The 19,300-nt window shown below is 39.8% G+C and overlaps 1 protein-coding gene across 1 annotated transcript in view; it reads left to right on the top strand.

The window, feature by feature from the left end:
- loxl4 (lysyl oxidase-like 4) overlaps positions 1-18,731 on the top strand; it is a 39,099-nt gene extending 20,368 nt beyond the window's left edge. The window contains exons 8-15 of the mRNA XM_088916669.1: positions 4,256-4,410; positions 5,186-5,353; positions 7,326-7,488; positions 7,774-8,017; positions 9,621-9,736; positions 9,987-10,123; positions 14,485-14,596; positions 17,355-18,731. Of these exons, the coding sequence (XP_088772795.1) occupies positions 4,256-4,410; positions 5,186-5,353; positions 7,326-7,488; positions 7,774-8,017; positions 9,621-9,736; positions 9,987-10,123; positions 14,485-14,596; positions 17,355-17,425 (1,166 nt within the window). The 3' untranslated portion in view covers positions 17,426-18,731. The remainder of the gene's footprint in view (positions 1-4,255; positions 4,411-5,185; positions 5,354-7,325; positions 7,489-7,773; positions 8,018-9,620; positions 9,737-9,986; positions 10,124-14,484; positions 14,597-17,354) is intronic.
- The last annotated feature ends 569 nt before the right edge of the window (positions 18,732-19,300 follow it).

Here is a 19,300-nt window from a genome sequence, read left to right as displayed (position 1 = left end):
AATTCCTCACTCTCTGTGAAGGGATGTGAAAAAACATGGGGGATTATGCTGATGTACGTGAAGCTTTTTGTTTCACTATTGCGGGTGGCTTCTGTTACAGCAAAGTGATATACAGTATGCTTTGCCACTACTAAGAGTGAATTATTATTAACTCAAAAATAGGAAAAAATAGGGCCCAGGGCCACACAGAAGAACAGTGGTACAATATACAAATAAATATGGTTTTAAGAGGGATAACTGTCATCAGCCACTGCTGCTGTATGACACAAACAATGGTTTTAGAGTTGTAGAAGTCAAGTTGAAAGCAAGCTTCCCATTTAAGTACCAAATAGGCTAGATGGGTGAATAGGCTCCCCCTTTTTGTAACCCTTCTTATGTTTTTAATTGTTAGCAGGAAGCGTCATTTTAACTTTCCTCAGCATTGATTGAGGTTGTAATGAGATAAAATAAGCTTTTTTCAATGAGAATGTAATGATGAAGATTGAGACCACGATATACTGTACAGTATGTGTTTTTTAAATACAGCTGCACCCAAGACTCCAGAAGGGAAGGAGCTATATGTTCACTGAGTTAATTAGTGCAAGCGGGATCGTGATTCATCCTGACCCACCATCCTGTAGTTATACACAGTCCCTTTTCACCATCAGTCTTTTGCTCTATGTCATGTCTGATTGTCTTTCTCTCACCATGGATCTGTCAAGGGTCTGGCCCTGAGTGATAACTAGACCTATGCCTAATGCTTAAAGGCAGGATAATCTATAGGAATTATTTTCATTGGTCAGGAAGAATTAAGTTTTTCACTTTTTTCTGTCTTAGTTTATTTCTGTGTGGTTACTTCTTCTGTTCTGTGACATTGAGACTGTGCGTTGACATACTGTACAGTAATTCGGCAGACAAGGCAGCTGTGGTATGTTAAATAGCAGGTTATCTCAAATTTTTCCATGCACTGCAGTCCCCTGCTCTGCTTCTGTCTGGAAGTGTCTGTGCTGGGACAAGGCCGACATTGAACTGTGGCTGGTAGGCTTCAGAACAAGGTCATTTATTATCATGTGCTTTAATTTCAACAGCAGACAGATGTCTTAGATATTAAATTATAATTGCTGGTGCAATTGGCCACAAAACATATTCTGTGAATGCAGTACACTAGCACCCATAAAGGAGAACTAACTCAGTCGCATTGAAAGTTACAGTAAAAACATCAAAAGACGTTTTGCAATGCTGATTATGCTCTACAGCAGACGTTGGAAGCTCCTGGCACAGGCACCATAGGCCACCTCATGAAGAAATAATATACACTCCGACACAACACCTACAATACTTCAGCTCAGAAACAAGGCAATTTCAGTGTGAGATAATACACCAAATCTGTGGATCTCAGGAAAAACAGTCTGAACATCTGATTTGTAAAATAATTTAAATATATTGGGATGTTTGAATTTGAACTTTGAGGACTGCTTTATTTAACATCCTTATTTCTATAATGAAGAGGACAGTGCTTACCTCATTACAAGTGATGTATTAAAAAATTTCAAATAGGAATTATTGTATATAATTTTTGTTTGTATTTCTGTATTCAAAGTTATGGAAATTAGTGTTAAGTAGCTAGTGTGCTGTTTTCCGTGCAGTTTTACTGCTGTGAATACAGATAATAAACTGCATACTGTCTTGGTGACAGTCAGGAGTGGGATGACTGGGATGACTTTCGGTTCAAATCTTTTCATTAAAGTTTTACAATGGAAAAAAAACATCAAGATAAACAACAGAACTAAATTGCCAAGTTATAAAAATCCTTTAAAAATTATTTGATCATAAAAAATGTGTTCTGCCTCCACACACACTCTAAACTGATGAAATATGGAAAAGGGTAATAAATGTATGAGATTACTTGAAATTTATTGACAGGAGAATATTCTGCAGTCAGTGATTTGACACCTACTAACAATTGTTATTATGCCCGATTATAGGTAGTGATCAACTGACCACAAAACAGAATGTTCCATTAAAGGGCAGGCAAACCAGTCTGGGAAACCTGAGCTTCTTTTAAGAAAAATAAAGTGTTTTTCTTTTAAACTTTGGAGACTAAAAAGGGATTAACTCCTTCTGTTTCCTTTTGGTATTTTTATTAAAGAAGCATTCACTGGTTGATTCAGATTTTAGGACTAGGATTTTAGTTCAGACTCATGGTGAGACAATGTTTTTAGTTCTGCTTAAGTGCATTTGGTTATACTGTATACTGTATTCTCCTGAATGAGGGTGGTTTTAAAACTCACTAATTAGCAAAAGGTTTATCCCAATTACAAATGTTGTTGAGTTTTTTAGGAGCCGAAAGTATATTTAAAAAAGGCTGCAAATAGAAAATCAAAATACATTAGCCTGCTAAGGCTACAATTAGCAAAATCCCGAAGAAACAGGGGTTACCAGGGACCAGAAAAGAGAGTCACAGTGCTGGGGTATTTTTAAAAATGAATTCTGAGTGCAGAAAAAAAAAACCTAAAGAAGTGAGGAGATCAATTACTAGCAGGAATGAGCACTGGTGATCAACAGTCCTGTTGGAACAAAAAACATCAGAAACAGTGGTACTCTAGGACCAGGATTAAGAGCTGCTGTTAAATATGATCTACTTATTACTTTTAGAAGTAGAAAAAATATGTCAAATATGGCAGAGCTGTTAAATTGGTCCCATTAAGCCAATAACTTTGGAGCTTGTTAAAACCTGAAGATAGACTCCCAGACATCCAGGACCAGGACTGCTCACCCCTGCGTTAGAAGAACTGGTCGGAGTAGACTCTGTGTAAAATATCTGAATAGATCATTAGATAATCTGCTGTAGATGTATTTTTATGGATCTCATTGTGTCAATTTAGATGGTGTGGTGGGGTAGCCAACTTCCAATTGAATAAAATAAGGTTTCTTGTGAGTAAAGAGGTAAAGGCCAAAGCTTCTGCCATCGGCTGGGATAATTAAATGTCCTTGAGGGGCACTCCAAGGAGGGCTGTGGGTAGGTAGGGTTCAGTACACAAGTGACAGCGTCTGATGTAAGAACAGCAGTAGAAGACGGTTTGTCGGGTGACTGAAGATGGCAGCTCATTTACACCAGAGAATTGTGGGGAATGTGGTTTATACATCTTGTCTGAGCCTACTGCCTACCTACACTGACTAAAGTTTTGAAGACCTTAGTCCAGAGTGGTTCTGGATCATGACAGTTTAACTTTGCATTAATATTGGAACTTTGAACTGTGACAATCTACAGCAAAATTGAGATGAGATGTAAACTAAAGTTATTGGACAACTGTTTGAAAGGACATGTGTGGAAAGAAAGCTATCTCACAGAATAAATAATTGGAAAATCTTTACTTGTTTCTGAACACACCTGAAGAAGGCACCATAGCCAAAACATTGTGTTTTCTCTTTCTTATCCTTATTCTAATTTTTAGAATTAGAAGAAGAAAGAAAGAATTCTTGTGTGGCGCCAAGTCATCAGTTATACAAGTTCCTCTGACAGAACTGGTATCTCCACCATCAGCTGACTGACCGAGGAGGACCATTAATTAGTGGAATGATCTTACCCATCCCAATGATGCTTGTGTACTGCACCCTTAGGGAGCAGTGAAACTCTTCTCAGATGTACTGTAAGCAATCTGAGTCTGGAACTCTGTAGTCAAAAAGTCAAGCTACTTGAAAACAATGTTTTTATGTGCTGTGATTGCATCCAGATTTGGAGATGAAACTGGTCCCACACATTTCAGATCCCTCATCTCCCAGATGAGAGTGTGGTCAGGTGGTCTATACAGATAAATCCTTCTTGGTCACAGCAGGAAGCATAAGGGACAATTAAACCCACACAAACAATTAAGAAGGGACTGCATCCAGTAGATCTGCATCCAGTTCCAGATGCTCAGAAAATAGAAAATTCAGTAGATTGGAGAACAATTACTTTTGCTGTCTGTGGAAACACAGAAAAGGGCATCCTCACATCCTGAATTTAAAAAATGCTGCCTCTCCCTGAAAACATCTTTATGCAAAGTTTTTCAGGAACATACTAATGTATTCTTTTTATACAGTCATTATAAACAATACCTGTATGTGTTTTTATAAAATGTTCTCTGTAAGGCCGACAATTACCAATTATTGTAATACTATCCTCAGTGCTCGGAAATACAGTACTGCTCTGTATGAATATGTCCACAGACTGCTGATAGACCTCAGTGTTGCCATCACTGAAAGCAATACCAATGGGATTCTGTGTTCTCTGTAGGTATGGGACCCATCCACATGAACACAGTGCAGTGTACTGGCACAGAGCGCTCCATCACTGAATGCTACTTCCAGGATGTGTCCACCAGAGGGTGCACACACCACGATGACGCCTCAGTCAGGTGCAACGTGCCCGAGATGGGCTTGGAGAGCACGGTAAGGCCTAATGCTGATTCTGTCTATGAAAGAAACACATCTCTGAAATCTCAGTCCCAGTACTTTACTATCGTACACTATTAGTGTACGATTCACCATAAACAACATCTTTCTGGGGTATTTTTCAGTTGGCTTGGAGTTGGTGGGAGTCGTTATTCTTTATTAGTACGCCCTCCCCTTGATTAGGAACACCTGGTTTACTCATTTCTGTTGTAATGAAGCATGCATTTTTGTAAGTGTTTTTGCACTAATAGATTTTTGCTACAATGAAGGCATATCTTTCGTAGCCAAACAGAAGACGCCATCCACATAGTGACCTCCCACTGCAGCCTTCCACGAGACAGTTCCTCGGCGCGTCTGCATTCTTAGACGTTTTACACGTTTTATTAACCTGTATTTATCTTGTTAACTACAAGCAATAGTGTTCTTACTATTATGATCCAGGGCCCTGTTAGGGCAACAAAATAATATTGCGTGATTTTCTAGATCTTGTAAAGCAATGAGGTTTTTGGTTTATTAATTTTCAACTTACAGTTTTCTGAAGAATGAAACATGTTCTTAAATCGAGGGATAAGTGTATTTCCTGTTCAACTTTTCCACAGAGACCCACTGACTACAGTAGGTCATGCTCACTCTTCCAGGGGGTTTGTAAAACGTTCAGAGAATCCATAGTTAATTCCAAGCGACACCTTGTTTATTTTCTCCGCTCTCTCTTCTTTCCCTGCCTCTCATCCCTCCTTCTCCACACTCCTTGGTGTGCCCTGTCCGCGCACAGGTGCGTCTGGCGGGGAGCCAGGCCCGGGGAGAAGGCCGTGTGGAGGTGCTGATGGAGGTGGGGGGGCGGATGAAGTGGGGTTCGGTCTGCAGTGAGTCCTGGGGGATCAATGAGGCCATGGTGGTGTGTCGGCAGCTGGGTCTGGGCTTCGCCTCGCATGCACTACAGGTGAGCTGGAGGCAGCAGAACTTAACCCCTCGACTCCACAGGGAAACAACAGGGGGTGTCATTACAATATCCACCACTGATATTGTACTTCAGCAATATCCTCTACAGCTACAGACCCCCTACAACAAGACTATGCTTACAGTGCTGTTTGAAATAAGAGAAAACTATGATATTGCACACTCAGAAAGAAATGTTTAAATTACCAAAGGGACTCTTAGGTCAACATCCTGAAAAATCTGTTACCTGACATATCTGTTTGATTCATTCGTTATGTCAATGAATAAGTGTGGTGCAAAGCAATAAAATACTGCATTACTTTTGGTGGTATATTGTAATGCAAAGGAGTTTTTTAATAAAAATAAATAGATGAGGTTACATAGTGGTTTATTAGTCTCAATAATAGTCCTGGTTTCATCTTCAGAAAAATCAAATTACAAAGGTTAAATAAAAACACTCCCCCAATTGTCAGAATATATTAAGTGAGGTTACACATCTTCTACATTATAGTATTTCAAGAACAATTTGGAAGGGGAGGAATACATAGGCATTAGATGAAATGATAAATAGTTATTCAACAAATTTCAAATAAGACACAAAATACATTACTGTACATCCAACTGGATCTAATGAGCCTGCATTTTAAAGTGGTGTTTAAAGGAGACACCCTTTGGCCCTTTATAAAATCAAACAAGAATGAGAAACCAAATGGTGAAAAAGAAATCAATAAGTATGTCCGCAGAAATGAAAACATGCCTTGTTATATGGTACATCTAAGCTTCTTTCCGTATATTTAGTTCTAATCCCTTCAGTGCGCAGTACTTGATGGGTTTCTGTTCACCGAAGAGAAATACAGTGGTGAAGATGGGCTACAAAGACATCTCTTGTTTTTCCTGCGTGTGTCTTTGTTCACCTTTAATACTCTCTATTCCTGTCTTGTTCCTTGCTGTCCAAAGCTGTTAAGCCATCTGGTCTCCACTCCCCATACGCATCACATGTTATCCCTGAGACTGCTCAATAAATTGGAACTTGCACACTTCGGATTACAATTTGTAGAGCAAATTATGACTAGTTGCTAATACTGAGAAAAGTATTTTGAGGAGACCCTTTCTTTTGGTGCAGCACTAGCTCTATGCAGGTATGGCTGCATTGGACATGGTTTCACATTTTCCTTTTTCACGCCATCGCTCAATGAACATGAAATTACAGCTGTGAGGTGCAATGGATCTGTGCTCAGGAATCTGCGTGCAGGGTTAGATGAAGAGAAAGTAAGATTGTAAAATCTGGGAAAGAAAGCAGACAAAGAATAGGAAAAGGGGTGGGATGTATTGTTATTCAAACAAACATGTTTTGAGACATGTTTGCTCATATAGTCTCACTGAAGACACATACTGTCTTACACATACACTACATTGTGATGGTAGAAAAGGATCCCCTGCTACAATCAGTGGTTTTGGAAGAATTTGTCTACCTAAAATTAAGAGCAGAAATGGAACAGCTTGGTCACCTAATTTTACAATATGACTTCGAAAATATTACTTTTTTCACCAGGCTGTAATTAAAATCCATATGAGGATGTTAATTTATGAAACAGGCAGTTTTTTTTTCTTGAGGGCTCCTTGTTGATTTCACATACTGTATTTATGGAATGTGTGTTTTTTTTTCCTGTAGGGTGGCAATTGCAGAGTTTTTGTTGATGTCTGACGTTTATGAATGACTTGGGAGGAAATAAGACTTTAAAAAAAAATTGTTTATTCAAGCTGGGATTGGAAAGAAAAGTTACAATGGCACTGGTCTTCATGATGTAATTTGTAGTTGTTTAAAACATAAAATACGATTATATGCATTTTAAATTGGGCTCGGAATGAAAGAATGAACCCTTAGCTAGTAAGCTCGTGCCAAACAGAATGTAGGACTGACCAGATCCATTCAGAAGGCTGACTGAGTCTCTGACCCTCTGTGCTGCTGTGCGCAGGAGACCTGGTACTGGCAGGGTCACCCCGATGCCAGCGAGGTGGTGCTCAGCGGGACACATTGCACGGGCACTGAGCTCTCCATCCAGCAGTGCCGCAGGAACGGACAAGTCCACTGTCCTCGGGGAGGTGGGAATCGAGCTGCAGGAGTCACCTGCTCTGAGAGTGAGTCGCCCCCCCTTGAATCCCTTCTGCAATTTCAGACCGCCACAGTCCGTGCACTTTAACTACACCGCAAAGCACGGGCCGTTCTGTAAGTCTCGGCTGTTCAGAAGAGCTCCTTCCGCAGACGAGTACAAAAGAAATTGGTCCTCTCGCTTGAACACAGCAGTAAGATGGGGGTCTTAGCCGCAGGACGTCAGTCCGCAGTGGGTGCCTGTCTCGTCTGGCCGTGGCCGCGGTGCGCTTGTCGGCTGACCGTCTGTGGTGCTGTATGTCCCCCCCTGGCAGCGGCCCCTGACCTCGTGCTGAATGCCCAGCTGGTCCAGGAGACAGCGTACCTGGAGGACCGGCCCCTGCACCTGCTCACCTGTGCCCACGAGGAGAACTGCCTGTCCTCCTCCGCCGACCGCATGAACTGGCCCTATGGGGAGCGCCGCCTCCTGCGCTTCTCCTCCCGCATCCATAACCTTGGCAGGGCCGACTTCCGGCCGCGGGCCAGCCGAGAGTCCTGGACCTGGCACCAGTGCCACAGGTAGGGCGCAGCGAAGCTCCTGTCGAACGGCTGGAATGCTGTGCGGGCGATGCTTCCAGTTCTGATCTTGCTAAGTGACGTTTTATCACGGCACAGTCAATATTTTGCTTAATTAGTGCAATGAGGGCCTGCACGGTTAAATAGTAAATTCCTTTTCAGAACCTTTTCCTGGCGTCAGTCTAATTGCTTGCCACTTTATTTTCTAACATTAGACTTTCCTTATGTGAAACATGGTCCAAATTTCCCCAAGTCACATTCTTTTCCTCTGATGTATCTGACGTAAATGTCCCTCATGTCGGTGCTGTGTGTTGAAGCAGACCCCTGATGAAAGATGAAAGTGTGTCCTGTCTGGACCCCCGGTCCCCAGCCAGCTCAGGGCCCAAATAACTGTTTCTTTACCCCTGACTGCAGGTGAAATTAATGAGCTGACTTTCTAACACTGCTCTCGCAATCAGTTGCCTGAAATAATTACAGGCCCATTCTGAAGGAACAAGGCAGCCCCTTGTGGGGCAGTCAGTGCTGTGAATAATCTCAGCCCAGCCCCTTCGTTAGTCTCTACAATAACACAGGCCTGGAATGCGTTTCAAAGTGCTCCATTCAACAGTTGCACAAACAACATAGAAGCCTAACCTGTGGGGAAACAGGGGGCTTCTGTCAGAGACGTGCAAGAGCACCATACGCTTGTATGACCAAGGGATGAGGTCAATGTGTTGAACTTGATAGTGTCCAGTTGTTCTAACCATTCCTGACTGGACTCCTTTCTCCTGGCTGTTTCTAGTGCAGTACACACCACTCATGGGTTAACACATCACAGAAATCTAGGAAGTCTGACGTCTGTTAAATTTGTTTCGAAGATAGAAATATGGCTGTTTCTGAGGCCGCTCTTTGTTCTTTGAAAGGTATGATTGTAAGTTTGAACATTTCTCATGTTATCAAGTGGGATTTTATTAGCAATGTGTGAAAAGGTTGGAACTACGTACGACACTAGTTGAATTTAGAGAGCATTTAGTTATGGTGTTTGTTGGCCAGAACTGAAGCCAAACAGATTTTTATTGCTTGTGTAGCCATTTGTACATTATCTGGCAAAACAACCCAGTCCACAACTCAACCAAAACTCTTAAATTCTTTGCAGAAAATTCAAGTCAATGTGTAAAACAGACTTCTTTCAACAGAACTTGCTTTTTTCTACAACATTTATATCTTAACATTTTTCACATTTTATTTGGAATTAAATTCTGCTTTTTAAACAAATGATTATTTTGCTTGGTGTCATGGCATTTAGGGTCCATTCTGACCTGGGGTGTCTTCTTGTGTGGTGTTTGAATGTAATGACTGCATGGGTTTTTGCTCAGTGCTCTGGTTTCCTCCCAAAGGTTGAAAACTGCTCTTTCTAGTGCAGTGAATCTTCTAGTTAAGTGAATCTCTAAATTGTCCCTCATATGCATGTGTAAGTGTGTCCCCATCGACATGTCTGCTGAGGTAGGCTCCAGTATGCCATGACCCTCTGCTGCGTAATTGGTAATTATTGAATGGATTTTTCTAATATGGTCTTCATATTATTTTTCTTATTTGTGCTGTCACACTAACCCTCTGGTCTCTGCAGGCATTACCACAGCATTGAGGTATTCACGCACTATGACCTCCTAACCCTGAATGGCACCAAAGTAGCTGAAGGCCACAAGGCCAGCTTCTGTTTGGAAGATACCCACTGCCCTGATGGTAGGTCATGCTTTTGTCTGTGTTTTAACAGCATGAAAAGGAAGCTGCTGTTTGCAACTTTGTATTTCAATTTTAATAACTGAGTTTATGATAATAACAAGGTCAAGTTAATAACAGTAGTTCATGACAGATATATCAGGAAAAGTCGTGGTAAATTGGGTTGCTTATAATTACAAAACTTACAGCTCTCAATATGCTCCAAGTATTTTATCTTCCATTTTGTGGTGAACTGTGTTTTTTTTATTGGCAGGACTTCAGAAACGCTATGCCTGCTACAACATGGGGGATCAGGGCATCTCTGTGGGTTGCTGGGATACATACCGTCATGACATTGACTGCCAGTGGGTGGACATCACAGACATCAGGCCAGGGGACTACATTTTCCAGGTTTGACCAGAAAGGACATGCTCAGATCACACTCAACACCCACACAGATACATACTGTACATCTCATACTTTTCTCAAAGCCACAGTACCCCTTGAAGAAAATAAATCACATATTTGGCATTAGGGTCAATAGGTTCATCATGTAGTCACCCACCTTGTTACTGCTAAATACAGTACAAACAGAGGAAAACCCTATTCTCATCCTTTTCCTTATATACTATCAATTTAATACTTCATACAGATGACTGGACTGATACCCGTACCAGTCCTCTTTCATTCAGCATTGTGGATAGTTAACTACTTTTCCCTCTTGAAATGATAACTCCACAGATACAGATATCAGACTGCACAGTGAGATCTATACAGCAGCATTTTAGGGGACAGTTAGGAAAGGCTTGAAGAGAAGATGCTTAGGCTAATTTACACAACTGGAGGAAAGGGTATGTGATGTAAAACAGGGAAAACCTTATAATATTCTTCTGCCTTTCAAGCATCTTCAGAGTTATTCCAGATAAAATAATCAAGTAAGATAGCTATAAATAGATGTTTTTCTATAGTTCAGCTCATTCAGCAGAACTTAATTACAAAGCTGTGGAAAGCCTCGACGCTTTGTTGTGGAAGCTTATGTTGTGGTAACGCAAGGAAAGGTCAGGCGTCAGGCTGGAATCTCTCCAGTCATGTTCACACAGGAGAGAGAGGAATAAGGGATACAGTTATGTCATCACTGTTTTATTAATTCTCTTAATGGTTTACACCTGTGACATTTCCACAGCATATCCCACCTCTAATGATCCAAACTCAGTGACCCTCTTGATGACTTATTTAATAATTTGCCAATGAGATCTTTTCAATGAATTCCACCTCTGAAACTGGTGGATATTTTTAAGTGTCCCTTAAAATCATCTTAGTATTTTAAAATACACAGGCATCTTAGGAAATGAAAACAGTTTCTGAAAGTAGCAAATACAAAATCCTGTTCAATTAAGGATTTAGTGAAGTAATGGAAAGCTCATGCCAGAGGAAAACCACAAGACTCTGAGGTCATGAAGACCAGGGTTCAAAGGGTTCAGCCTGGAATTTCAACCCTTGTACAGAAATAGTACTGGATTATCCAAAAGAAGGGCCAAAATATTATACAGTATATTTACATAAAGCTTACCCTTGTGTATATCTTAGGGAAAGATATACATTTGTTAAATTAAATTTTCTTCTTTTTTTTCAGTCCCTGTCCCCCTTTGTGTTTGTGAAATAAGTGTGTGCTTTGTATTGTGATTGCTTCCTCCTTGATTCGTGTATGGCTGGACATGATCCAGTCTGTTTCATTACCATTAGCTCAAGGCAAGAACAGAAATACCAATCTGAACAAGAGCCGTGACCCAAAATGCCTGTGACATTTCTATGACCTGAATTAGGCCTTGTTCACTCAGAGGTTTCCTTCTAATTCAAACACTAATTGAACAAAATGGAGAACTTTTTTGTACAGATGTCTGAAGTGAATTTCATCTGAGTGCCTGCATCCAGTTAAGAAGCTCAGTTGTAAAAATGAATTATCGTTTCCATTGAAAACTGGCGGTCAAAGCTGGAATTTTTTGGAATTGTGCTCCCACCTTCCCATTGGAGAACCTCGCTTTATCACTGCAAAATTCTTCATTCTCCAGAGCTATCTCACAAGCAAGCACATTCAGTTGGCAGGCAGGACCACAGGAGATTAGAAGACGTGTTATACACTGTCATTTTTTTAGAAAGGATTTGGCTAAATTCACAAGATTAGGCTCAAGCCAGGAAAGTTTTGGGAACTTGTTTTTTCTTTGGTTCCTCTCTTTTTTTTTTGAATGGGATTGGACCTGTATTTAAGCAGAGTGTATAATTTGGAGCACTGCTATTAAGAAAATGGTTCAGTGACATGATCAACAAGCTGGCAGGGCAGAGGAGGCACTTATAAAACGGGTTCGAAAACATGCTCTTATTTTAGGTTCGGTGCAGCGAGAGGAGAGGAAGAGAGTTATGCAGAAACACAGCTGGTCTCATTCATGCTGTACTGGGACACTGGCACTCTGACTCGTGCTCATGAATAAGACTGTACAGTTAATGAGGTGGTCATGACATACCTCAGATAGGAATCCAAGGGCCTGGCTTCTGTTGAAGTCAAGTATGACCTACAAAATTAATGGAATGCTTTAGAAAATGGCATTATCTCTCAGACTCCTTTCATTCCACCTCCGTCACTCGCCATCCCAATTCCTTCAGACCTTTCTTTCTCTTTGCTTCCTACCGATTCTGTGCTTACATAATCCAGAGGTGCAAGTGAAGCAGGTGTTTTCTAAATGGCACATTTTATTTTTGAGCTTGTAAAAAACTAGACAAGATTCGTGCTCTGTCATCATCTCTAGTCAAATGAGATAGGAAATGGTACTTCTGAAGTCAAGCTTGCATTTAAAAACAAAATCCATACAGCCCCTTGTAATAATCTCAGAAACATCTTTGGTGTATATGGAAACAGCATGCGACATAAATAAAAAAGATTAAGCAATTTTTTCCCCATGTTTCTATTGAATTGTCTACATCTACAGTATTAAAATTAATGATGACTCCCCGGCCATAATGGTCATATTACAACAATATACTGTAGATCTGTAACACAGTACATAGGCATGATAAAATATATTAACAACATAGAATGTGTCCTGTACAATTACAGGGTGTTTCTCTGAATTTTGACTAAATCCTCAAAATCCTCAATTACAGAAATATGAATTTATGCACCGTAATATAGAACTATCAAACACAGCTTTGTAAAGTACAAGAAAATGTGAATTTACAATGGCAATCATGGGAATCATTGTTAACTGACAGTAGGTAATGCGTGTTGGAAATAATTTGTTTTCATTAACACTTTACAATTAAGTAAAAGCCAGAGCTCTCTTCAACTGAAATTGCTAGGGGTACTTTGTTACATCAAATTGCAAATAAAAATATAATGGTGTCATCCAAATAAAATAAATAGGGATTTATCCCTTGACCTATAAACTCTTAATATAGGTCAGAAAATTATCTCAGGTTTATTGTGCATATGAGTCAGGCAGGAAATAAAAGCAATCCCAGCTATGAGGGCATTTAATGACAGGAAATTTGAAAATTTAAAATAGAACTAATAATTATTCTAAATGATGTCCTTGAAGGTCAGTATTGCACACAGTGAAGTGGATGGTAGGACAGCACGAATATAACATTTCTACAGGAATTAAGAGTGGAGAGCAGGACAGGAAGACAGCACTGAGCACAATGCAGTCTGTTTTTGTATGGACAAGGTTTAGAATGTCAAGCCCATGAGGAGCTTCCACACCCAGAACAACATTCAGCTTGTCCTCTTCCACCTGAATGGCCTTTCCATCGCCAAGGTCAGCAAACAAATCTCCATTTTACAGAATCACTCTTTGACTGTAACATCTTTTTTCAGACAATTACTGCACACTGCCAGTCACCTAAGCTCCACAGCCGTCTTGTCCACTCTCTCCCCTAAGCTGCTGTGTCACCTGCAAACACGTCCAGCAGCACACGTGAGCAACACATGGCCCCACTGGCCATTTTGACATCACCCTGAGGGCATCATATTTGTCCTGGAATCTCTCCTGTTGCATGCTTGCAGAAAGTGCCCTTCCATTCAGTCTGAGAAACAGTGAAACGGTAAAAAGACTGGCTGATTGTTTCAGGAAACGTGAAAGCAGTGAGGATCAAAGATCTTTCCAAGGTGATGGTCTCCCATTTTAGCTCTCCAGACCATGATTATGCTGACCTTTTTATCTGCGTTCAAAGACTCCTGCACCTCATAAATGTCAGAAACTAAAATTAATCTTAAAATTACACACATGTTCCCCCAGCACTCACAAACCAACAAAAGTCTTTTTAAATACCATTGACAGATAATTGCTTGCTGCACGCTCCCTGGACTTTGACAGCCAGGACTTTTGCCTTTTCACCTTCTCATGTTGTCTTTTACCCTCCCCATCCACCCCTTCGCTGCGTGTTCCTGCTCTCCCCCTCATTTCCCCAAAGCACCCTAAGGCTCCCATGTTGAAAAATGTTCCTTTTCCTGTGTGAAATTAAACTCAGGGATGCTCTTACATTTGATCTAATGTTGTGTCTTTCTCCCCGATGAAGAGCAATTTTTTTCCCCAGACGATGCTGCAGTAGGAATAAGAAAACGGCTCAGTAATAATGCTTTTTTATGGTCTCCCTGGCACCACAAAGATTCCATAGAATGTAAAATGCAGAGAATCACTAGAATCTGTCTCTGGAAATCTGAGTTCATTATACATTCCTAGGAGAAACTCATATGAAGCTATGCTGTGTTGCTCTTGCAGGTTGAGGTAAATCCTTCTCTGGACATGGCGGAATCGGATTTCACTAACAATGTGATGCGGTGTCGATGCAAGTACGATGGTAACCGGATCTGGATGTACGGTTGTCACACAGGTAAGGCACGGATCAGACCGGCCTACAGGACAGATGCTCACACACCTCACAACACCTTGTGACATTTACTAATGAGTCACGATGGAACTAAGTTTCCGAATTACTGATTAACTAAGGAACATGAGCAAATAAGTTTGAAAAAACACATATGGAAAGAAAACTCCATTTCAGCCCACAACAGATAATAACAGAAGCCTGTAGAAGAAGATAGACAGTGATTTACAATGACTTGACCAAGAGATTTGTACCTTTGCTCCATGGTAAACAAAAAAAGGGAAGATATACAGAAAAATAAAGTTTAAATTTGCAATATTCGAGTTACCAAGTACAAATAAAAAAAAATGATTTACATATTCAATTGAAAACACATCATATACCAAAACTGGACAGTTTGAGCTTACTCTACAGTCATTAGGCACTGCAAATACAAATGACTTTACTTTTGATTAAAAAAATATCTAAGATTCAAGTCAGTCAATCATTGTATTATTAATAATTATCATTGCTTGAAATTGCTTACAGTGCTATCCAAAAGTATTGATACAGAAAAGTCAAAGCAGTTATTTTTGCTTTGCTCACACACAATATTTATTAGTGATCATAAGATTAATACTGTATCAGTTGTCAGAACAATATACGTTTGATTTTTTTGGCAATTCTATTTATAGATTTGATAATATTGAAACAAAAAACATACTTTGTGGTCAGCCCAGTGACGACACATTCACTTTAAGTAAACTTCTGAGTGTGAATGTCTGAACAATCCAGCTGACCGGCCTCCTTGTGTCATCATCTGAGTTGCTTTGCCAAGACTTTGCAGCAGTTACTTTGCATTTTCCTTATTCTTGGGTTGATCTGACTTCAATTTCTATTTCAGCATGTAAAATGCATACTTGAAATTTAAATCTGGAGGTGGAAATGAACAATTTGGTGGCATTGGCTGTATTCTCATGCAGCAGGGTGAAGCACGCAATCCCTTGTAGAATTTGCTGTGCACGCTCAAATCCTGCTTTTTCTTCTGCATTTCAGACTGATCCCATAAAGAATACCTGAATTGACCTGATTAAAAACACAAGATTTTTATTATGTACTATAATACTTTTATAAAAATGTTTATGTTTGAATTGTATTTTCCCCCTAAGATTAATGGTTATCAGAGATCACAGTTAAAATTCCAGTTTAATATTTTACTGTTCCAAAACATCTGGAGGGCATTTTAGGTCTGAAGATCTAACAGAGAACCAAGAAGGAAAGCAAATTCCCAAACAGCATTTTGTACATTAATCTACACCAATGAATCATTTTAAAGGTATAAAGAAGATTAATGGGTCATGGAATAAAGATTATATTAATGAGTACAATATGGGGCATCAGTGATCAAACTTACAGCACAATCTTATGAGATCAAACTTCCCAAGAATACATTAAGAGGCCATTGTTAACAATTTTGTCATGAACTATAAACCAAAATGAGGAGTACAGACATGTGAAATAATACATACTTAGAGGAACAGGCATCTTTAAAAATGATAAAACCATGCAATAGATTTATCAATGCTGATACCTTTCAATTTATTCAAAGAATTATGTATTCCACAGTATCAAAAATCTTAGATAAATCTTAGATAAATAAAGACTGTTGCACAAGTCCAATTGTTGCCAAAGGTCATTATAACGATTTAAGACTTTTAACAAACCCACACCTAGAGCAAAATACTGCACAGAAGAGAAAATATTATTGCTATGTAAAAATAAAAGCTTAACTACTCATTAACAATTCTTTCCATGATCTTAAATAGGCAAGGCAAGGTAGAGCTAGGCTTATAGCAGTTATGGTCTGTCCTATTGCCCTCTTTAAAAAGAGCAAAACAAGGGTGGATTTCCAGTCTGCTAGAAGTTTAGCTGTTTTAAGAGACTAAAAGAGTACTGTAGGTCAAAGTTTCACATTTGAAATGAGTAACTAAATTGAGAAAGGATAGCCAGCAGCCATGTCACCCTGCAACTTACAATTGGCAACCCACTGAAGCTCAGCAGGTGTGAGCCTGGTCAGTACCTGGATGGGAGACCTCCTGGGAAAAACTAAGGTTGCTGCTGGAAGAGGTGTTAGTGGGGCCAGCAGGGGGTGCTCACCCTGCGGTCCATGTGGGTCCTAATGCCCCAGTATAGTGACGGGGACACTATACTGTAAATAAGCGCTGTCTTTCGGATGAGATGTAAAACCGAGGTCCTGACTCTCTGTGGTTATTAAAAATCCCAGGGTGTTTCTCGAAAAGAGTAGGGGTGTAACCCTGGCGTCCTGGCCAAATTTCCCATGCCTCCTAATAATCCCCCTCTTTGAATTGGCTACATTACTTTGTTCTCCTCCCCCTGATGGCAGGCGGAGCGACGCGCCGGTTGGAGTATTCTTGGTTGCATTTAATGGCAACGTCAGCTCAAAGATTTGGTACAAACCACCAAATGGAGACGGGCGTGCCGACAAGTGGACCCTGCTGATGCGGGATTAACGCTAGGATGAGAGAGCTAAATTGAGAAAGGATGGATCAATGTGTCCAACAGACCTATATGTCTCGGTTTTGCAATGCTCAGCAGACCTTGGGGGAATCTGAAACAATCTCTTTCTGCTCACATGAATCGAAAATAATTATAACAAACATTTACTGTATAAATGCAGACAAAAACGTATCATGCCTGAGAACACGTGATTTACACGGATGTTTAAATGTAAACGTGCTGTGCAACATTGTCTCACTGTTCTTAGGAGATGCCTACAGCCTGGAAATCGAGGACCTATTCGAGCACCAGCGCCAGATCTCCAACAATTTCATCTAGCCCACCTCCACAGGAACAGGACACTGTCCCCGATGGGCAGTGAAAGGTCAGGGCTGGGTCACCAGGGAACTTACCTCAGTGCAAGATTAAGGGTGATGGATGGCATCTGTCCACAGTAAAGCACTGTGCTACAGCTTCCTGCAAACTCACACAAGAAACCTCAGGACAGCCCTCACCCACCCATATCATAATCATAACCCCCCAAACAAAAGAAGAAACCAATACACGCTCTTTGCATCCTGAGCTAATCAGCAGTCTGGAAACATTTTTTTTTTATTGCAAACAATCATACCACAATACTTTTTAAGAGGAACTTGGAAACTGAAAAAGTGCTCAGACCCGCAGTTAAGCAAAAATGAAAATAAGAAGATGAAAACTGAACTTTCATGCCTGAATGGGAGAGTATTTTTTCTTTTGAACGAAATGGACAGCTAGTGTGTCTTGATTTGTTTGACCTCTCCTGCACATTTCAAATCGGCATCATTTCGTGACAAACCTCATTCACATTAACAGAATCATTGTTGATCTGTACTCAAACGTTTGAATTTGCCTAGCTGTTACTGGAACCATGACTTGTTTTGTTGAATTCACTCTTCTCTGCACTTAGTATGACAAGATATACACATTATAACAAATATTTAAATAATATATAAATTAAAACAGTTACTAAAAATGGTAGTTATGCAATTAAGAAATGTTTTAATTTAAATATATGCTTCCTTATGGAAAGTGTGTTTGTATAGCACCCATAAACCTTAAGTGTTAAAGTATAAAAATGTGTGGCTCTTTGACATTGTGCATTTCTTGGCTATTGGTGAATAGTCGGCTCTCCCTGAGAATGCTATTGAACATCTCAGGCAGTCTTCTTCTCTATGTACAGAGGACAGGCGTCAAAATGGAAAGTGTATTTAAGCACTAAATTATAGTTGAGCCACATTGGACGTACTCTACAGCTTTCTATAGCACTGTTTCCAACCAATTAGCAGTTTCTTCAGGGTATCTGCATATAAATACATCAAACTTAAATTGGAGCTATAACAAAAGTAGACTGCTTCTTACATGAGAGCATATTAGTCTGTTGATAAACTGTTCATAGATATAACGCAATAACATGAAGCGTTATTGGTAATACAGTAAGTGGAACAAATGGCCACTATTGTGAATGAATGAGCACAGAAATGCAGTAGAAGCCCCACATGCTCCTGGCAGGTAGTCAGGTAAGTTGCTCTGTGCTCTGGACTCCAGTTAATCTTGGGGTATACCTTGAACTGGAAGAAAGGTGCTTCTTGTGTTAGGGTGCTGTTTCTTCAAATTCACACATTTCCATCAGGAAAAAAATATGGTTTTATATGGAATATATGTACTTTTTGTGGATTTTGTTATTACAGTTTAAAAGGGCTTCTAATAATGTACACATTCTCATGTATAGTTTTAAGTATTCTTCACAAAAACTATAGTCAATAGAACTAGTTTATAGTTCTATGAATGAAATGTTGTTCTGTATTGTACATTTTGTTGTACCAAATCAAATCATATCCAGTAAATGCACTTTATTCAGGACATTGCAGTATTCAGGAAATTTCTTAAGAGTTATGTCCGAAATGACATTCAGGTTGGTAGACAAATAAAGTTCTGTGTTTCCAAAACTGGGCAATGGCTGTTATTTTAAAATGAGAGTATATATATTTTTTAACAAACAGATTTCCTGGAGTTGTTATTGAGTTAATAACTGCTATTATATTTAAGATCTCAAATAGATTAATGTATTCAACATTACTGTCAAATTCTGGGGAAAAAAAACATTGGAAAAAATGATTCTACAATATTGTTAAACATGCATTTTGCAGTTAGCTTTCTCATGTTTTAAAGTTTTAC

The sequence above is a fragment of the Atractosteus spatula genome, chromosome 5, assembly GCF_055471065.1.
Source record: "Atractosteus spatula isolate fAtrSpa1 chromosome 5, fAtrSpa1.hap1, whole genome shotgun sequence".
Taxonomy (NCBI): domain Eukaryota; kingdom Metazoa; phylum Chordata; class Actinopteri; order Semionotiformes; family Lepisosteidae; genus Atractosteus; species Atractosteus spatula.
The sequence above is the reverse complement of the archived record's forward strand: the minus strand, read 5'-3'. Positions and strand labels throughout refer to the sequence as shown.